A 19265-nucleotide genomic window follows, 5' to 3' on the forward strand; every position below is an offset into this window, starting at 1 on the left:
GAATAACAGTGCATATATTCTCTCCACTTGAAAAGTCATTGCGTGAAGCATACAAATAAACTGCTTAATTCTGCTTTGTATAGCGTAAAGCTGTGTTCTAGCTTGGTTTTTAATCAATGAATTATGTGTCGCAGTGAAAAGAGCCTATTTGGTTTCGCCTCTTACTATTGTTTTGTGCTAAAAGATCCTTTTACCACACATTAGCACCTAACAAGGAAAGGTTTTTTCACAAAGTTTTGATTTATAAGAATGTCAACATATTGTATATTTTTACGCACTGTTTCTTTGCTGTCCATCTGTGTTCACAGTGAAAATGTATACGTAAGACATGACAAGACATGATCCAATCTACGACTTTATTCTATGGAGAAAGAAAAAGAAAAACTACCTCAGGACTTCAGTTTAGCGTAGAACAAGCAGGCTCAAATTGCTTTGCATTTTACTGACACAGTGAAACAAAAGTTTTCTGAAGAACTTATAACACACTTAACTTTCTATTGAGGTTACCGCGCTTTCGATATCATCAGAAGAATCTAGCTTACATCGCCAACTGCCAGACATCATCAGTTTTATTTGTTGCTATGTGGAATAAATCTTGTCGTTCCACCAAGGTAAGATCCTACAACTCATTAATGCGACTTATTTTACGAAGAACTAGAGCTCATTCTCGAGAGTTCGTTCTCTCTTGATTTGAATTACTCCATGGATGATCCACGTGATCTTGTAGAAAGGGACGGTGAATTTTATAGGGCGGCCTAACTCAAAACGAAGTTTATGTATATATATTTTTTGGCATGCCACATTTAGATTTTATCTTTCAAATTGTTTCAGACAACAACGGAATGGTTTAAAAATGTTCGCTACCTCAACTTAATGATAGTAAAGACTTCCCTAAGGGGAGTGGCAGCGTCATGCCTGTCCAGTTCATTGGCTTAATATTTACGCGTCTTTATTTGCTCGGGAACTTGAAATAACCAAAACATTTACTTGTAAAAGACAAAACCACAAATTGGTAACAAAAAGTATCTCCAGCCTAAAGGATTATATCAGATGTTACAAACAGCAAAAATGAAATTTGAAAAACTGTTAGCCTAACAAGTTTTCAAAAAGGGCAATTGCAGTCCCTTTAAATCTTCATCAGGTTTGTCCACCCGACCCATCGCTGCGTTGTTTATACCTTCTTTAAATGTTTTGAGCCGTTGTTTCTATGCTTTACCCAGTTTGGTGGCAGCTCTTACTGTATGAATTTTGATAAATTTCGTGACACACCTCCTTTAAAGAAAAGATGTTTTTGATGGACGTACGTCACCCGGAGGGCAGGGGCATTTTATTTTTTAATATGGTGTGAAACCAAACTATCAAATTTGTTTTGCTGAGTCTCTTTACTCAAAACGTTAGACCATAGTTAAGTGAGTGGAATGGTTATGAAACCCGTCAGACTCCTTTGTTATATGTTTTTGTGGACCTGAAAGTGCACAACTTTCAAGAGAATTCCTATCATTTTGATTGTATTGACCAATAAAAACGTTGCATTAATTTATTCCGTAACAATTTGCCAACAGAAAACAAAGGATTGTGCACTTTCAGGGTGCTTCCAACATAAACTGCAGCACTGTTGTTTTTGTCATTGATGTTCGCCGCTTTTCATAACCAGTCTCCTCTAATAACTATGGTTAGACTGAGCAACCGTCTAGGAATGCAAAAACATCACTTCCGGCTGCCGTCCGTTGATTAAAAACGTCCTTTTTGCTTAAGCGCCCTACTGCCATCTCTCTCTCTCTCTCTCTCTCTTTCTCTTCGCTGGTTAGCGGGAGTCGCGGACATTAAGGACTAGTAACTAGTATAACAGCGCAATAACGTTATTCAGACATTTCCGGTGAATTTTTTTTCTTTAAATACTAGCGTGCATAGTAGAGAAAACGACCATGAGAATGTGCAGTTAACTCGTTTTATATACACGCGTTTTTGTGAGTGAGGTTTTTGTTTATGTTGTTAGTAAAATGCAAGACTAATTTGTATTTAGAAATGATGTTGGCTCCTACTTGGAGGTGATTGGAGGAGAGTCACGTGGAATATAAACTGTAACATTCGTGTTTATAAACAAGTCTAGACTCCACGTGGCTAAACCGTAAACGACAATGCTGTTTGCCATTTATGTATTTCCATTTTCTGACCGGCTTTTTGTCCAAAGTCTACGCCGTTTACCTGGATTTTATTCACAGCCCAGCTAACCACAATTCCATTGACAGCACATTATGAAGCATAATAAATAGTACCGCAGAAAACAACAACTGTACAATATCAACGACAAATTAAAATCGAAACAAAAGCAAAACAAAACGAAAACTGAGTTTTCTCAGTTGGTGCAAATGATAATGGCATAAAACAAGTGAATGAGTCTACTTTCCTATAAAAGAATATAGCAAATTACCATTAACAGATTATCCGCGACCTCAATTAAACATATACCGTAGCTATTGATAGGTCAAACCAGAAGCTCATAACACGGACAGAGCAACTTCCATGTTCTCGTGTCAAGGCGAGTTTAACCAACTCGATTATTTCTAGAAAGATTATGGTAAGAATAAAGAGTATCGCCATTATTTTGTCCCACAAACCAGTCAAAAACCTTAGAAACGTATTTTTGCACTTTCGAATACATTTAGTTTTCCTTTTCCATACTTTATACTTTAAATGCGCTCATAAACGGAGTACAGCTTCCATTTTCGCGCGAAAAAGAGCTCTAACATATATCTAAAAATTAACTGGTTCGTGAAAACTCCAACCCAGAGGCCTTGTATGGGAGATGTTCACTCCTGGTTATCAGTTATACGTTAAACAAGAAATTAAACTGATATAAAAAATCAAACCTGTCCTACGACCTTATGTAAGATCGGCAAGTTTAACATGACCAGGCGCCGGAAGGTTTTAAAACGGTATGTTAATAGGTATCAAGGTCAGTATCGATGGGCTGTAGCGCGCTAATGGTTCCTACTTCCTGCCGCAGACCGGGGAGTCATCGTGAGGAGGAAAACCGTGAGAGTGCGTACAGACAATACAGGTTGGGATACTTTTGTCAGACTATTTATGGTGCAGTTTTCAAGTAATGAAGGACCGGATGTGAGTGTGCACCCGATTGGAGATGGACAACTGCACCGGAGATGTGTTTCAGTCAGCCAATAGGTGTTCTCCCAATAGATTGACTCTTGAATTATAACTTTTCCTATCACGCGCTCTCAAATAGACTTGTGACTCAGCCGGTTAGGATAAACCTAATTCCGTAATATGGGACTCTTATTGGAGTTGCTCACTTCGGGTTATGGGTTTCTATCCTTTAGCGATGTTTCCTAGAGGTAGCAGGGCAAAGAGTTTGAAATATCTCAAAATGAAATAGTTGAATTTAAAATATCTCACACTTTTTTAACTGAAACCCCCTAAACCTTTCAGCCTTCAGAAAGTATGTCGGGCATTTAAAAGCTCAGTGAGCATCCTTTATTTTTACCCATTATCGTAAAAAGAATTGCACACTGTTCAAAGTTCTTAAAAAACAGATCATTTTGCTCAAGTGAATAAAGAACGACTGGAAACCGGTATGAAACTGGAAAGCTCCACAGCTTTTTTTTTCGTTTCACACAAATCCACAACCTTATAGCAACCTTCATGGCTATAAAACTTTGCCTTGTTATCTCGAGACAGGTGGAGCTCAAACATAAGGTGACAGGAATAAACTTTGTTCAACCTTAAAAGGTGCGGTGCACGAGAAAACTCAAAATGATGATGATGATGATGATGATGATGACAATGTGCACCCCTTTATCCTTTTAAGGGTACCGTGATATGATTTCTTAGAAGCCAGTAAGATGTTAACACCTCAAGGACATCAATGATCAGCAGGCCATTTTCTCAATGATATGCAATACCAACCCTTCCCACTTCTGTTTTTTGGTTTTAGCGGCCTGTAAAAATCGTTCTTTATAAATTGAGCAAAATTCTTTAAAAAAACATAAAAAAGTAAAATGATCAGCTTCCTAGTCAGTAATGGAAAGGAACGATCGAGCTCTTATGGCGAAAAAAGTACACTTCAATCGAATTTGAAAGTTACTCCTTGACTGTGTTGGCTAGTTGATTAATGAAACAGAGCAGTGTCACTAAAATCCTGATAAAAAACATTGACTCGTTCACATTTCTTCGGCGACGATCAGATGGGCGCCTTTGTTTACGGCAGCATAGCGACGACGACGGCCCAGGACGACTACAGCGATCACAAGCCCGAGAGCAACGGTGCCTAAAATTCCAACCAACACTGCGACGATCATCACCATGCTGTTACTAGCTGCAGCACCACTACTCTCCTCCTGTGCAACTACAGAAAAGGAAAGAAAAGAGAAAAATTATTATTTTTTTACTTTTACCTAACGCTGTCTAACCAAAAGAGCCTCCATTCAAAAAGCCCTTTTCTCAACTTAAGCTCAGTGAAGGAAACCCCAATGCAATTTTGAGGTACTCTTCCCATGTAAGATAATCCAGTCTTCGCATCTTGGATGGTACGTTAGGGAGGAGTTAAACTTGAGAACACACCTGGGAGACCAACCTCGTCTCCAGGGCTCTTACCTAAGAAAACTGGCGGGGCGTGATACCTTTTCCGGTCCCTCCCACCCCTTCCATTCTATAAAGGAAAAGCCCTGGGGACGTGGCTGAATGGAGTTTTAGGATGGTTGACACATGTCGGTAAAAGAGAACTTTAGATTCGAGGACGAGTGCGACTTCGAGAACGATATTTTTATTAAAATTTTAAGTTTTCTCGCCTATTCTCAAAAATAGACACTCCGGAAAGCTTCAATGTACTTTTTTTTCACCTTTATAGCCGCTTATTTTCATTGAAGGAGGTAAAGCCTCTCCCGATCGCTAAATGGCAAAATTTCTAACATACATTTGCATTGATAACTTGTTTTCCTCACCACGACATTCTTGCTAAAACTCGTAGTAGACTGACGACGGCTACCACATTTTCCCGCCAAAATGACGTTGGTTTCTGCGTATTGGGAAGATCTCGTTCTCGTAGTTGTTCTTAATTGTCTTAGAATCTAAAGATCTCTATTAATGGGACCATACAAATGAAACCGAAGTTCATTTGACGTCTTACGACAAAATATATTTAACGGTATTTCAGACCTAATCCTGAAATGCAACCATCCATTGAAAATAAAGCTACTGGGCAGCAGTACTTTCAATTGCTGAGGAGGTATTGCTGCTAGAGATGGACAAACAGGCAATTACACATACCATCCTTCTTGTCCGCCATGCTCTTGTAGCTCAGTGGTCCAATGCGTACTTTAGCGCTGAAATCTTCCTGGATTGATCGCCTTCGCCTTCTGCTTGCCTCACAGCCTCGGTCACAGCGCGATCCTGTATCAGATTCGCGACAGACCGTCAGCTTGCAATGGATATAGACGTCGTCGTAGTTTTCCTTGAATCGGAAAGCAGAGACGCTGAAGTTATGGAAGGCTCCCTTTGTGTAAGTGTACTTCAAAGTGTTGTCCCTGGAACAACTGGATAAGAGGAAAAAACATGATATAATAGCGTTTTATTATGTTTTCAAGTTGAAAAGGGAAATGGTATTCTATCAGAATAACTGCACTGAAACGAACCGGAGTCAGTTATAAAGAAATACGTTATGGTTATTGTAACGCCCGCGCGGCAAATTCCCAAGTGTGACCCGATTCGAGTGAAACTGCCGAGAAGTACTTTGCTGTGGTACTCGGCCAAATAACCATGCTTAATTGCATCTAGGTTTTGATTCTGTGGATGAGAGTCTCAAGTAGTTACCCATGACAAATAAAAGCTACTGAGTGATACTTCTTTCTAGACCTATTTATTATTCTGTGTAACTGATGTAGTTTTAGCTGTTGGCTCCGTTGATCATGAAGTCCGTCTTAATACTGTTAATAGCGACTATTCAAGCGAAATTTAAGATCGATGGCGTTGTCTCTTAAACCATCATGGAGCTGTGTCAATTTTCTACAACTCTCCTTTCGTTTAAAGGACCCAAAAAGTCGGACTTACGCGTTTTCGATGATAAGGTGATCTGGGGTGGAATCAAACTCGGACGATGCAGTTGCTTTGCACACATCAGGGAAAACGTTCAGTTGGCTATCGGCAGAGGTCACTTGGAAACCGAAATACATTGGTTGGCCCAGACCAACCGCTTTTGGAAATTCCTCGACTTTGTCCTCCATATCTTCGCTTTCGTACATGAACATTTCGTATGTGAAGTTGCCATAACCCTCTAGAAACGAAAACAGATTATGTTAGTAACAGGCTATTACTACCCTTTCAAATCAAGCCTACTCAAGAAAATCAACACCTAAAATCAAACCTACTCAAAACATTAATCCTATAATGCACATATGGTAAGTCTGTGCGTGAACTCTCAAGTGTCGACAAGTGTAAACAACACTTTCCAGTTGTATTGTTATTATGTTTATAAAAGATGGTTCTTGCTGTAAGAACCGACTGTTCCACGTCACGTTTGTTCCTTCCGCTGTTATTTGACTTGCTTTAGGGTAAGTGTTTAAGAGAGTGGCCGAACTTGTAGTATTTTCTTCAGGTATTTGTTATTACTTTTTTCCTTAAGATCGTTTAACACAAGGGATAAATGAGGGCAAGAGAGCTGAATATTGGGAGAGAGAAGGAAATTTCCTATTCTGAGCCCTTAGGATGTGTGAAACTCACCAAAGATATTTTTAGACCAAATAAACGCTAGAAATTAATTTGAAATCGGTTTTCGAGGAGAGCTGCAAACTTAGCTAGTGTTGTCAAGAGAAAACTATGGGATATATGCTCTCTTGGTAGGTCACCATTACAATATTCTTTGCTTTAAGGCAGTCGCGTAACGACCTGGTGACGTTTCAATTCAAATGAGCAGACGTCCCAGTAATAATTAGACTTCACTTTTATTACAACTTCTAAAAAGGAACCTTAGTGAAATTCACATATCCCAGCCAATGCCCTACGAGTCACTACCTGCCCCATGAATATGATTCTCTCTTACCGTTGAGGCTCACTATCTCCTCATATATTATTCTCTCTTGTTCTTATACGTCTTCTCTGAAATTTTGTGCAGGCTACTGACATCAGTGATATGTATTCATAAACCCTTGGATGCAGAAAGCTTAAACTCCTCACATTACCTGCATCGGTGATTATCATGGTGGTCCTGGGACTATACGACACCTTGGAAATCGTATACGTCTTATCATAGCCGCACTGGAAAGGAATGATTTGCATATGCTTGCGAGTTATAGCATCGTCATCTGATTCTTCGTCAGCAGTCAAGTAAATTTTGTTGTTGTACAAGATTCTCTTTTCATCCGACGTTTGTTCAGTGCCGCAGGCTTCAAGTCCGAAAGTGAATTTGATCATGTCGTCGTCTTTGTATCCAGCAACGCAAGAGGCGTCCGCGAGATGGAGCAACGAGTCGTTTACGATGATGCCTGGATAATCTGCCGTCATCAACGTTACTTCGATGTAATCAGGATCGCAAACAACTGCAATTTCTATAAAAGAAGAGTGCAATGTTCAGTGAAAATAATTTGGCCCAAGTCTATATACGTTGCCATCTACTATGGACAAGAAAATATTCAAGTTTAATGCGAAAAGAGACAATTCAATATTTCTTTTATTCTAAGTACTGTAGCAGAAAATAATAATTTTTCAAAAGCTTCACTCACGAACTCTTTCTCGATGTTAATTCTCATGCAGGCTAAAAGAGATTTTTTCCTCCAGCCACTGGGGTTTTAGCATGAGGAACATGGCAGATACTATTTCAAAATAAAGTTTTCGGAAAGTTTACTGCTACACAACATCAAATCGAATGCTTGGTGTCGTACATGCTACTGACAGTGTTTCCGGCAAGCCGAATGTTGTCCACCATACTATCACTGTACTGATCAAGTTTTTTCTTTTCTTAGAATTAGTCTTCTTTAGTCACTTCGATCCTCAAAAAATTAATTTTTCCTTTTTTCCTATTTTGTTGTTCTTCTTTCTTTCTTTTCTAATTTTTTATACGTCAATAGACTACGACATCGTCTTGCAAACTTGATTGGAAGCTTCTCACTAATGCCATATTCATAGATTAATCACTTGATTTGTAATTGGTCAAAAAGTTGCTAGGAAATCAAGTGAGGTGTAGGCGGGAAACCAGATGATTAATTTGCTGCAGCCTCTGCGTGGCAACCTTGTTCCCAGGGTCCTCTCCTACTCGGCCCCCGTGGCAAGAGAGGGGCCCGAGAAGCAGAGGACCCTGGTACCGAAGTTTCCTCTGTGGATGTTTTCCTGTAACTTGAGCTCTGTTATCAATTTCCATAACTTAACAGTACAATATATATATATATATTTTTTCAAACTGAAGCCATGCATGACAGTTTGCCTGGGCGGCAGGGACTTTGAACTCGTTTTAAAAATGTGATCGGTTGATAACAACTAGAACATACTGTTGATTAAATAAGGGTGGAATCATTAATTAAAAACCAATGATTCGCGTTATGATTTTGTTTATAGAAAAACCACTGTCTGGCTTTCAATCAGGCAAGGCTTTGGAAACAGTCTTGTATTTGTTTCAATAACTACCAATCTTTTTCAACGAATTGTAAATGCCAAAATATTTTTCAATAACTTTCTCTCGCAATTTTTTTTTTTGGTCGAAAGTTACTTGTGAAATTTAGGTGATTTTTATAATGGATGGAGAGAAAGATTGTTCTAGTCTCAATTAAGGCGAAAGACATTATAGAGGGAGCTCAAAGAACCGCCTAAAATACTGGCCTAGGACTGAATATTTGTGGTCTTTGCTATTAACCGTTTTCAATTAATTTCGGCCTTAATTTTTAGATATTGTGTCCTGATTTAAAACCTTATCTATCTTCCGTTCGTGGAATTGTTTTGTCCATCTGGAATATCATCTTTTAGAAAAACAAAATACAGTTAACAATGATTTTTAAGTGTGGTCAGATAAAACTGATATGGTTTCGTTATTTTCCATTAATTTTGTTTATCATCTTTGGATGGGAAAACAAAGGTAAGAGATTTGTACTGAAAATAAGCACATGTTCAGTATTGCACTTTTTTGAGCAACAAAATTTTTTTTAATCATTCACTTAGTTGAGAAAAATTATTCTTTAAAAAATCAGATTTCGATGATGAAAAAACTTTTAGCGCTAGTTTCCATTCTCAAACTCAAACGAATGAAGGCAAAACCACTAAAAAGGCACTGCATTTTTCCAAAGAGACAAAAATTTGTCTCATCAAGCCTTAAAGGAGCCCGATGGGCTTTTAAAAAAGATAACGATAATGGCATTCAACTTTTCCTTCATTTTTCCACAAAAACCAGGGAGCCGCTACGTGCACAAAAATACTCTCTGAATGAGATGAAAAATTTAAATAGACTACTAGAGCTAATTCATAGCAATCAGGGTTGGAAAAGCAAGCGCGATATCAATTACAAGCCAAAAGGACGTATCCGATGTTTAATGGCCATATTTCAGTTCCAATGCAATCGTTACTAGCTTTTTGCTTTAGTTCTTGCGGAAACACGGTTCTGTTTTGAGACGAAAGAAGAATTGTTTTAGTGAAAGACTATGTCTTGCGTTATTCTCAATGTCCACAACACGTTGCGAACACCAGCCCAGTCGGCCTTCATGACAAAATGTCGCAATACCGATAACTTTCGAGAAAAATAATTTTCCTGTTTTCGGCGGAACAAAAGAGTTTTATTGTGTCCAAAAGATAATGGCCAGTTCATGAAAGACAGTGCCCGTCGGTTCTGGCTTAAGTTAGCTTATACGGTTTTAGCTGGTTTTCAAAAATCAGACACCATTTGGTTTTTTCGAATCGCAGACATCAGCCTTTTAAAAAAGCGACTGCCATAACAACACAAAAAGAAACACATGCTTTATTTGATTTGAATGGGATTTGAGCATTTTTGAAAACTATAAATAATCATACGCCGAAACTGTCAACGTGCATTGTTCAAGAGCACTTATGCTTGGAAATTACTATTCAAGCGCGTTCTTCATTTCAAATTGTGTTTTCTAGTGTGATCCAGACATCGTGGTGCGTGGGAATCCGCCCTGGTTCTAATTCTAAATTATTTCGCATAATGTGCTTGGAATGCATCAGCTTGTTTGCGATTTTTTTCATAAAGTTTAGTTAATTTAGTATCCTTTCAGCCTTTCCAATTGGACCCCAGGAGAGTAAAACATGCAAACTTTTAATTGCTTATTAAACTCCCGAACTTGCAAAACTTCAATAACTGTGTTTCTGCGCTTTTGACAAAAGTGAATCTACTACAAGACTGCAAAATAAATAAATAAATAAGCGTATTAGCGTAGAAGGACAATTTAGTCTGCTTTTAACAGTTGTTAGAAGAAGAAAAAAAACAAATGTAAGCAATGCAAGAAATCTGACCAGCTTTATGTCAAAATTTTGAGATAGCAAACTTTGTCTGCGAGCTCCAAAGACTCTTCATCCCATCTAAGCTTGGCCCAAGACAAAGGGATTGTATGATTGTTGGTTCTTGGGTAACTTTGCATGCATTTCAATCAGTTTGCAAACTAGTTTGCACACGCACGAGGTGGAACACAATGGAAAGCATAAATTTATGCTTATAAGTTTGAAAAATCCAAAATCGAGCTCTTGGTTATGAGAAAAGAACATACTTCAGCCCAAACGCAAGCTTAGCTAGTACGTTGTAAGCGATTTTTATGCAGTTTACGTATATAAATAGCAAACCTGTATACGAGATTTTAAATTACTTACTGGCTTCCACATCCAATGTAATGTTTCCTCCGCCATTTGAAGCAGATGCTAAAACGGCAAAGAGGCATTATTAGCAGAAATACTTTGGAAACACAAATCGTAAGCAAGATGATAAATTAGAAATCTTAAAAAGAATGAACGTGTTAAATGAAGCAATACCACGAGACCTTTGCATTTTAATTTGTCTACGCCCAACCTCTACACTCTTAGTCTGGAAGACCCGGTAGGTCAGTAAACGGAGTGCAGCGTACGAAATGATGACGGCCAAGCTTAACAAAGCAAACTCAAACAGTCCGTGGAAAACCAATTCTGTTGAGAGAACAGACCTTGGTCTACTAATTTGAAACAGTGAACTCATTCCGACCTGCATGGTCAAATTAAACGCAGCGTTGTGTACATAAACTGAAAATGGAGAGGTTGAACAAAGTCTTTTTACGAAAAGGACCATATATTAAGCCTTTCTACAGCCTATACATTAGCGTTTTCTTTTTGAAATGGAAACGCTTTAAGAACTTGAGTGACTAGAACACGGTCACTCGCACTTAAGAAACCCAGAAACTCTCGTCTCACCACCATTTCTCATTTTAAATTTAAAAAGAAGAATCCTGTTTCAAAATACCTATATAGTTAGAAGGACCTACCTATAGTTAGAAGGAGTGAGATGCACAAGCAAAAGAAGGCGTTCATTTTTGTCTCCTAAGCCACAGTAAAATCCGCGCTGAAAAGACAAAGTTCGCTACCGACTAATCCTCACCGCCGTCAAGTCGTATCCAGAAAACCGCGCGCCGCCTTTTTAAGTCTTTGCGCATCTGCTTAGCTATCAAGCGTGACAAAATATACAATTTGGACACGCCAGCTATTGAAATGGGCGTTTTCATTGTTCTTTATTTTGTTGCGGAGGATAAGGGGTCTTGCTTTCGTAATTGACGAGAAACGAGAGAAGATACTTCTAGTTTTAGAAGCCGGCGAGATAACGAAAGGAAAACGAAATTATATTCACTAGGAAGGAAAGTTTCGATTGAAAGTGATGAGCTGAACGCCCGGTGAAAGTTATGCAATACATTGATTATGTTTCAAAATCCATTTGAATAGTCACAATGTACGATCACACTGCATGATTACATTGATTTCCACATAAACTGAACACTCCTATGATAATCGTTGTGCGCTTGAAATCTCCGTTTCTTGCTGTAAGAAATATTACCAACATCTAAATTTAATTTATCGGTTATTTGTTTTGCACCGAGATCATTCTCCGATCTAGCGGTTTATATTTGCCATTCATCGTGAACCTTAAAGCCAAAGTAATTAACCATAAATTGTTTACCGTGGATTAGCGGCACAAAAGATTTCAACTATTTTGCATAAATGTCTTTCGCTAATCATGGAATGAAAGGTTCTAGATAATTTTGCCAAACTACCATGCGCAAAAGCGGAGCCCATGGGACGCCGCACTATGAACAAAAAAATTGAAAGGATCAGTGTAAGTTTTTTTGCAGAAACTACTGGTCCCTCTTGCAGTTGACGCAGAGCTTCTTAAGCTCAATACCTCAAAGACAAGTCGAAAATAAATCTTGCTGTCTGCGAATCCTCTGTCTCTCTTTACAGAATTGCGAGCTTAAGCAACGACGGCGATGTCAAAGAGAACGGCAAAAAAACATTAGGCTTATTAAGAAAAACAACAACTTTGCACGTGCATCACGCTTTTTTGTACTGATTTCTTTGCAGTCCTTGCACGACTACGACGCAAAATTTCCTAATTTCACGTTTTGTGGAGGACGTGACCACTAGACAGGAAGTAACCGCGTGTTTTTTTTTCCTTTCTTTCTTTCTTTTCTTTTCTTCTTACCTCAGACTTGACACTCACATTGTTTGGACGGGCCCCCGAGGTAACCTTTGTTGACTCCGGCCGGATTAGACACTGAAATAAAGAGAGGGCTGGGGCCCCGTTGCCGCAACTACTGACCTCTCGTTTATTTCATCCATTTTAGTAGGAGGTCGTTATCAACATTTTTTTATTCTTCACTAAATATAAAACTGCGATCAGTCAGTGTTTTGATTATAACGACCTCCACTTTGCAATGGCTCCCAGTTTAAACCTTTTTTTCATTATTGAGATCTTGGCTACGACAAAGTGGGTGATTCCTAGTAATTATAAATCATAATTCGAAGCAAATCAAGAGACCTTTGAGAGGTATTTCATTTTTTTAACTCCAAGATCTGACGTATAATTTTTTGCTGAATTAGACGTAAACTTTTCAACTGTCAACGTCACTGAAAAGCTCTCGTTTCAAAGTATTCGTTCCCAATAGAACTGACATTTGGAAACGGTCTCAAGTTGCGTCCGGAGGATGGAAATTCAGAAAAAAGCTTATAGCGAGGAAACCCCGCTTTTACGGTAAAGGAAACAAACGTCAACAAACTCCATCCTCAGGCATGGCCTCTTCCCGAGACTCAAACCAACTCACTATAATGGCACGGGCCGTACTTCTATCATTGCGCCACCCTTGCAACAAAGTTAAGTTCACACTAAGGCCCTGTTTACATGAAGGTGGGGGACCCCAGGTAGGTGAGATAAACTGCTCAGGTGGGGTGAAAAAATAACCCTCCTTTACATGCAATCTTACAACCCGCCATCCCGGGTTGTGCTTTCTCAAGATTATTGAATGATCGCTTAGCACGTAAACAAGAAAAATGCTAGTAAACCACGTTTTTTGGTGATTAATTTTTTTCTACGCTCACTTGCTGCTCTTACTGCAACCTTCATTGCTGTGGCTTTCTATTGTTACCTTTAATAATGATGCAAAGCCACCGCCAAAGTGAATTTTGCAAGAATTTGATGTATCACGAATCCGATCCCGGCTAGGCGGGTTATCCCACCTTGAGACGTTTACATGGCAAAATTGGACCCTGGCTAAGAGGGTTACCCCGTCTGGCTGGCCGGGCTACTAGCCTGGGCGGGCCACCACATTTATCATGTAAACGTGATCAAATTAAAATGAGAGATTATATGGACAGGCGGGTTACCTCACCGAAGTGCGTTACCTCACCTACCTGGGGTCCCCCACCTCCATGTAAACAGGCCCTAAATTACCTCCAACCAAGGAAACCTATCAATTCAACAAGGGGTTTTAGAATCGAGAATGTGGTTCCACACCGAGCCTCGCTCTTACCCGCCGTGGAGGTGCTTTCTGTTGTAAGAGTAGCTAATGCAGTTGAAACACCTTCAATATCTTCAATAACTACAGTTGTCATGGCTCGATCACCAATCGTCACACCGGGTTGGGCTGGATCGTTAAGTGCTAATTTGACTTCAAAAGCTTCCTCTCCCTCAACCTCATCATCGTCGATTATTGAAATCGAAACAGTTTTCTCTGCGTCACCGGATGCAAAAATTACAATTGAATCTGTCGTTCCATAGTCTACATCGGGACTGGCTGTTATTTCCGAAGTAGTTACCCTGGAACAAGAAAAAAAGATGTATGTTTGTTAAATAAAATTGGAATTGAATATTTGTGACCAATCTACCGCGGAACCCGAACTTTCAGCAATAGATAACTGGGAGACAAGGCCTTGTCGGCTACACGTGCACCAAAGGGTCACAGATCGGGTTTGACGTTTTATTCCAAGCCATTTATAGGATGTTTTTGATAGCGATGGTCGTGGTGTTGGTGATGACAATAGTAATGCAGGTGATAGAAATCTCAAATGGTTTGTAATTTTCTTACCTCACACTAGCAGACACATCCGTATTACCGGTATTCTCGATCACAACAGTGACTTGTCCTGAATCCTCCGGCACGTTTATTTCTGATCTTTTAAACTGAAAAACAGCGTCTGAAAGAAATATGTTATTGGCATATATCAGTTAACCCCGATGATCTCTGAGTGGTGTTGAAGGAAAAAATGAAAAGCATGTTTTAACCCTCGGACACACAAGGTGGGGGGCGGGGGGGGGGGGAATAGTTGCCACCCCTCCCTCGGACGTGTACGTCCGAGGGTTAAGAGACTGAAATAATTTGGTACCTAAACTCCACCCTTTTATGCCCCACTAAAACCGCGCACGGTAAGAGTAAGGCGGGGGGGTGGGGGGGGGGGGGGAGGAGAAGGGGAAAAGGTCTCCTTGCTGGTACCCTTGATATCGGGGTTGGTATCGCGTATGTGTCGATTACTCTTATGCCCGTGTTTGTAAGCTATCACTGTAACTTGAATTGGGAATCTAAAACATGCACCAGGAGAGAGCGAAATCTTCTACATCTGTGCAGTTGTAAGGCACACATGTTATTTCAGCCATTCCGCGTGAGTTGTGTTAAGCGTAGCAAGGAATGTCGATCATCTATGTCAATTATCCGAGTTCGCTTAGTCGACCGGTAAACCAGAAACTGACCTAAATAGTCTAGCATTTTCCCCCAAATGCGAACTTTAAGAACTAGAATTTTTATCAGCTCTAAGCTTTCTTTTAAAAATAATTGAATAAAACAATATTTGTGATCTAGCTAACAACAATAATATTCATTGATTACCTTGGGCAGTGCAGAGGTAAATAGCAAACACCTGAATTATAAAAAACTTTCCTACTTGCGGCATTGTGAAATTAAACTGAAGTGGTTCACCATCAGTAAGATGAATCCAAACAAGCCTGAGACGAGTCCAGCAAACTCACTGCCCAACGACAGGCGACAGGTGTGCTCGCTTGCAACTTGACATCCGCGCGCTGGTCCGTGACACCGCTGATTAAATGAGCGTAATGGACGACACTGAATAATCACTCTGTTTCACAAATAATACCGTGGAATTGTTCTCGATGGAGTTAATTGAATTGAATGGATGAAGTTCCATTTAGCTATTTGCATACATCATCCTACAGGCGTGCTTAGTTACCCCTGGGCAAAATGTGCTTCTGCAGGCGAATGTTTGCCTATTTCGATCTTGCACGAAAAGAAAAAAGAAGATAAAAGAAGAAGAAAGAACAAAGCAGAAAGGAAAAGAAAAACGTTTCGAATTTGGATAAGTTAATAAATTCCCTTGGAGTCAGTTTCACAACCACCATTTGTAATATCTATCTTAAAAGCAGACAGCTTGAGAGATACTTAACTTTTTTTGTTTCTTAGATATTCTGAATGCTGCAGAAAATTAGCTCAAACATGGTCTTACTTTATATTTTCACTTTTCCCTCCACGTCTCGCGGAAGGCGATTACACGCGTACACGTTTTCCTAATCCCACATAAACTCAAGAAAGAATAAGGGATTGCTCGCTTACTCGTAAGCTATGTCGCAATAAACTGAGTCCCAGTGTATACAAGTTAGTGCGTATGGCTTCGATACTTATTCAACATGTCAACATGCATTGGTTGCCGTGAGTAAACGAGTTAGGAAGAGGGACTGAAACCACTCTTTAAACCTTGTCAAAACATCGCCTTAGTTAATTGTCCAAAAGCCCAAATACTGAAAACCACAATATACCCTTTGAATTAACCTTGAATTCGAATATTTCAGTCCGTGGGCCGGGACTGTTCTGTAGTTTTCCACACTCACCACAACTAATTTCACTTGGGGTTCATATGATAAATTACAAATTTCAGCACGGTTTCCGAGACGAGGCGTGAAATTCGAGAAACAAAGCAAACATGGAGAAACACAAAGTTATAACTTTCGCGCCTATCATAGCTTTGGCAACTCTTATCATGGCTGTATCACTACAGTTAATGCAGAATTCATTCGAACAATTCATCCTGCTTTCATCCCGGTAACCAGGCTGAAGTGTTCATATGGCAAAAATTTTCAGCCCGCAGCTTACCGAGATCAAGGTGGAAAAACCGAGATCTGGGAAACCGAGCCAGCCCGCCCTCTCACTTGAACACAACGAAAATTTTACTGAAAGGATTCAGAGGTAAGGCGAAATCCCGGGGGGGGGGGGGGGCACTTTAAGAATTTCTGGGAAGGGATGTGCCGCTGGGACCCTGGAACCCTTGACCTATACCAGAGCTAGTTCAGCTGAATTTTGCTACCCTATACTAGAGTAAACTCCCAAAATCCCCCTATCCTAGAGTAGCTGTTTCCCTAGGCTAGATAAAATCTTCAACCAACTGATCAGTTTCCTGAAAAATGATACCCTATTCTAGACCCAAACACTCTGATTTATACACCCTATCCTAGAGTAAACTGCTTGAAAACCAGTACCCTTCACAGCGGCACATACCCATATAGCCCATATACGGCAGTACCCCCCCCCCCCCCCCCCCGGGGCGAGATCTCGGAAACCGCACCAACCTAGTCAAGCGAGCTTATATGAAGAGGCCCTAATGGGGAAGTAACAATTTGGCCCTAAGTAAGAGTGGAACATTAAATTTCCCCTTTTAATATCAATGCTCTTTACAAACATAGTTCGCCCCAAGCAAGGAAATCGAAGACAGTCCTGGATTTTGGATTCTGATCCCGGATTCCAGCTACTTAATTAGTCAGTGGAACCTGGATTTCGGACTTCCAGGATTCCAGTGGGATCAGCCACAGGATTCTGGACTCCACACGCATTTCACAAGCAAAAATTTCCTGAATCCCAGAATCCGGATTTCCTGGTTATGAGACTGAATCAAAGACAATGGATTTGCCTTATTTGCAACAAATGAGAATTTTAATTTTGGTCTTAGGGATTAAAGGCAGCCGTTAGGAGACTCGCTAAGGCAATCTGGATTCAGGAAACCGGGAAATGCTTGCTAGTGGAATTCGGAAGCCATTGTATTTTTACCGTGAAATCCACTATTCTAATAATAATAATAATAATAATAATAATAATAACAATCTTTATTTCTTAAGATAAAATTACATATCCTAAGTTACAATATAAACTCAAAAAACTATTTACATATCATATCTAAAAATTATTCTGTTACTAAAAACGTTCTTAAACCTGTCAGTGTAGATTCTAGGGACAGAGACTGACGTATTTCTAAGATTGTACCTCGTGTTCTTTTCCCCAGGTAAAAACTGGAAGAACGGACATTCGGGGTCATTCGATCTTTTTTTGTAGAGTGTCTTGTCCGCCTTCTCTAGCAAGTCCCTGATATTTACATTCTTGGACATAAACTTTCTTTTCATACACCGGTCTAGAAAATTCTTGTATTACAGAAAGGTCGGAATCTGAGGCACGATAAACCGGCAGAGCGTAAGAAAAAATTTGTAAAACTATTGCGTTAAAAAGGTGATCTACTTCCTCCTGGGACATTCCTTCCTTACGTAAAGATCCTAATACGAATAATGACTTGTTCGCCTTAATTACCTTCGCGCGCACGTGACTACTGTATTTACAATTTTGCTGGAAAGTAACACCTAATATGGATAACTCTGCGCACTGCGGTATATTACTAACTGACGCGATGTCCTGACTGAAACCTTTCTTACGGAAAATAATCTCCTTGCATTTTGTTGGATTGCATGTCATGCGATTGCGGCTGGACCAACTAAGAAACTGATCCACCAAGTCAGTGCGACACTGGCCGTTTCCCCAAAAAGGGACGATAATTAATTGTAGAATCATCAGCATATTTAAACAAGGCTGGGCGACCTTCTAGATTGATTTCTAAGTCATTAATAAACACGTTAAAAAGATATGGCCCACTGACACTACCTTGTGTCGTACCCCTATTTACCTCACGCCACTGTCCCTCAAAACCGTTATAAACTACTCGCTGCTGGCGTTTCTCGAGAAAGCTTAAATACCAGTTCACAATAAGGGGATTCAATGGCAACTGCCTAAGCTTAGATGACAGGAGTTCATAATTGACACAGTCAAATGCTTTACTAAAATCCATTGCTGGGCTTTGGAATCCGGAATACAGCTCAAGGAATGAGGAATCCCACAAGCGATTGTGATACGGTATCCATGGGCGCTTTCCATTCAACCCAAAATTCCGGAAATTTCGGTTGGTTCATCAAATGGAACGGACCATTTTGGTTTGGTCCGACCGGAATATTCGGGACCAGCTTTGAAGGTGGTCCACTGTGACCGGTCTGGTCATTTCGGTCGGTCGGACCGAAATGTCCCTTTCCATTTGAAAAATTGTTGTCCCCAGTACCGCTCTTTTCTATCCTGCTTACAAAAACAAGTATTTTCCAGTGGAAAGTGAACTGCTGTGAGTAAAGCATGACATCTCAAATAGTTTGAATCAGTTGCAATTTTTTTCGACTTTTGATATTTGCCATTAACAGTGTCAAATAACTGACGCAACACGACACGTACTGTGAAAAAAAGTGTGTGTAATCACGCTACAATTGTATAAAAGTCCGTGTATCAGCGTATTATTTGTCTGAAACCTGTCGACGATATTAACTAAAGCAATTTATCAATTAAGCTGAAATGAATACAGCAAAGCCTGGCTGAATACAAATTGGCTAAAACACCGAATTTATTTACCGTACACAGTTCCAGGAATTGCTTCGAATCGTTCGAATATTC

The 19265-nt window shown here is 39.8% G+C and overlaps 1 protein-coding gene across 1 annotated transcript; it reads right to left on the minus strand.

Moving 5' to 3' along the window:
* Positions 1-3462: 3462 nt before the first annotated feature.
* Positions 3463-15473, minus strand: LOC140950810 (ZP domain-containing protein-like). The gene is made up of 9 exons (XM_073400032.1): positions 15336-15473; positions 14541-14649; positions 14026-14272; positions 13132-13144; positions 10813-10860; positions 7191-7556; positions 6064-6286; positions 5284-5549; positions 3463-4363 (listed from the first exon to the last, which is right to left on the minus strand). The coding sequence occupies exons 1-9, from the start codon at positions 15397-15399 to the stop codon at positions 4179-4181; spliced, it is 1521 nt and encodes a 506-aa protein (XP_073256133.1). The 5' UTR covers positions 15400-15473; the 3' UTR covers positions 3463-4178.
* Positions 15474-19265: the final 3792 nt, after the last annotated feature.

This window comes from Porites lutea, chromosome 10 (assembly GCF_958299795.1).
Source record: "Porites lutea chromosome 10, jaPorLute2.1, whole genome shotgun sequence".
Taxonomy (NCBI): domain Eukaryota; kingdom Metazoa; phylum Cnidaria; class Anthozoa; order Scleractinia; family Poritidae; genus Porites; species Porites lutea.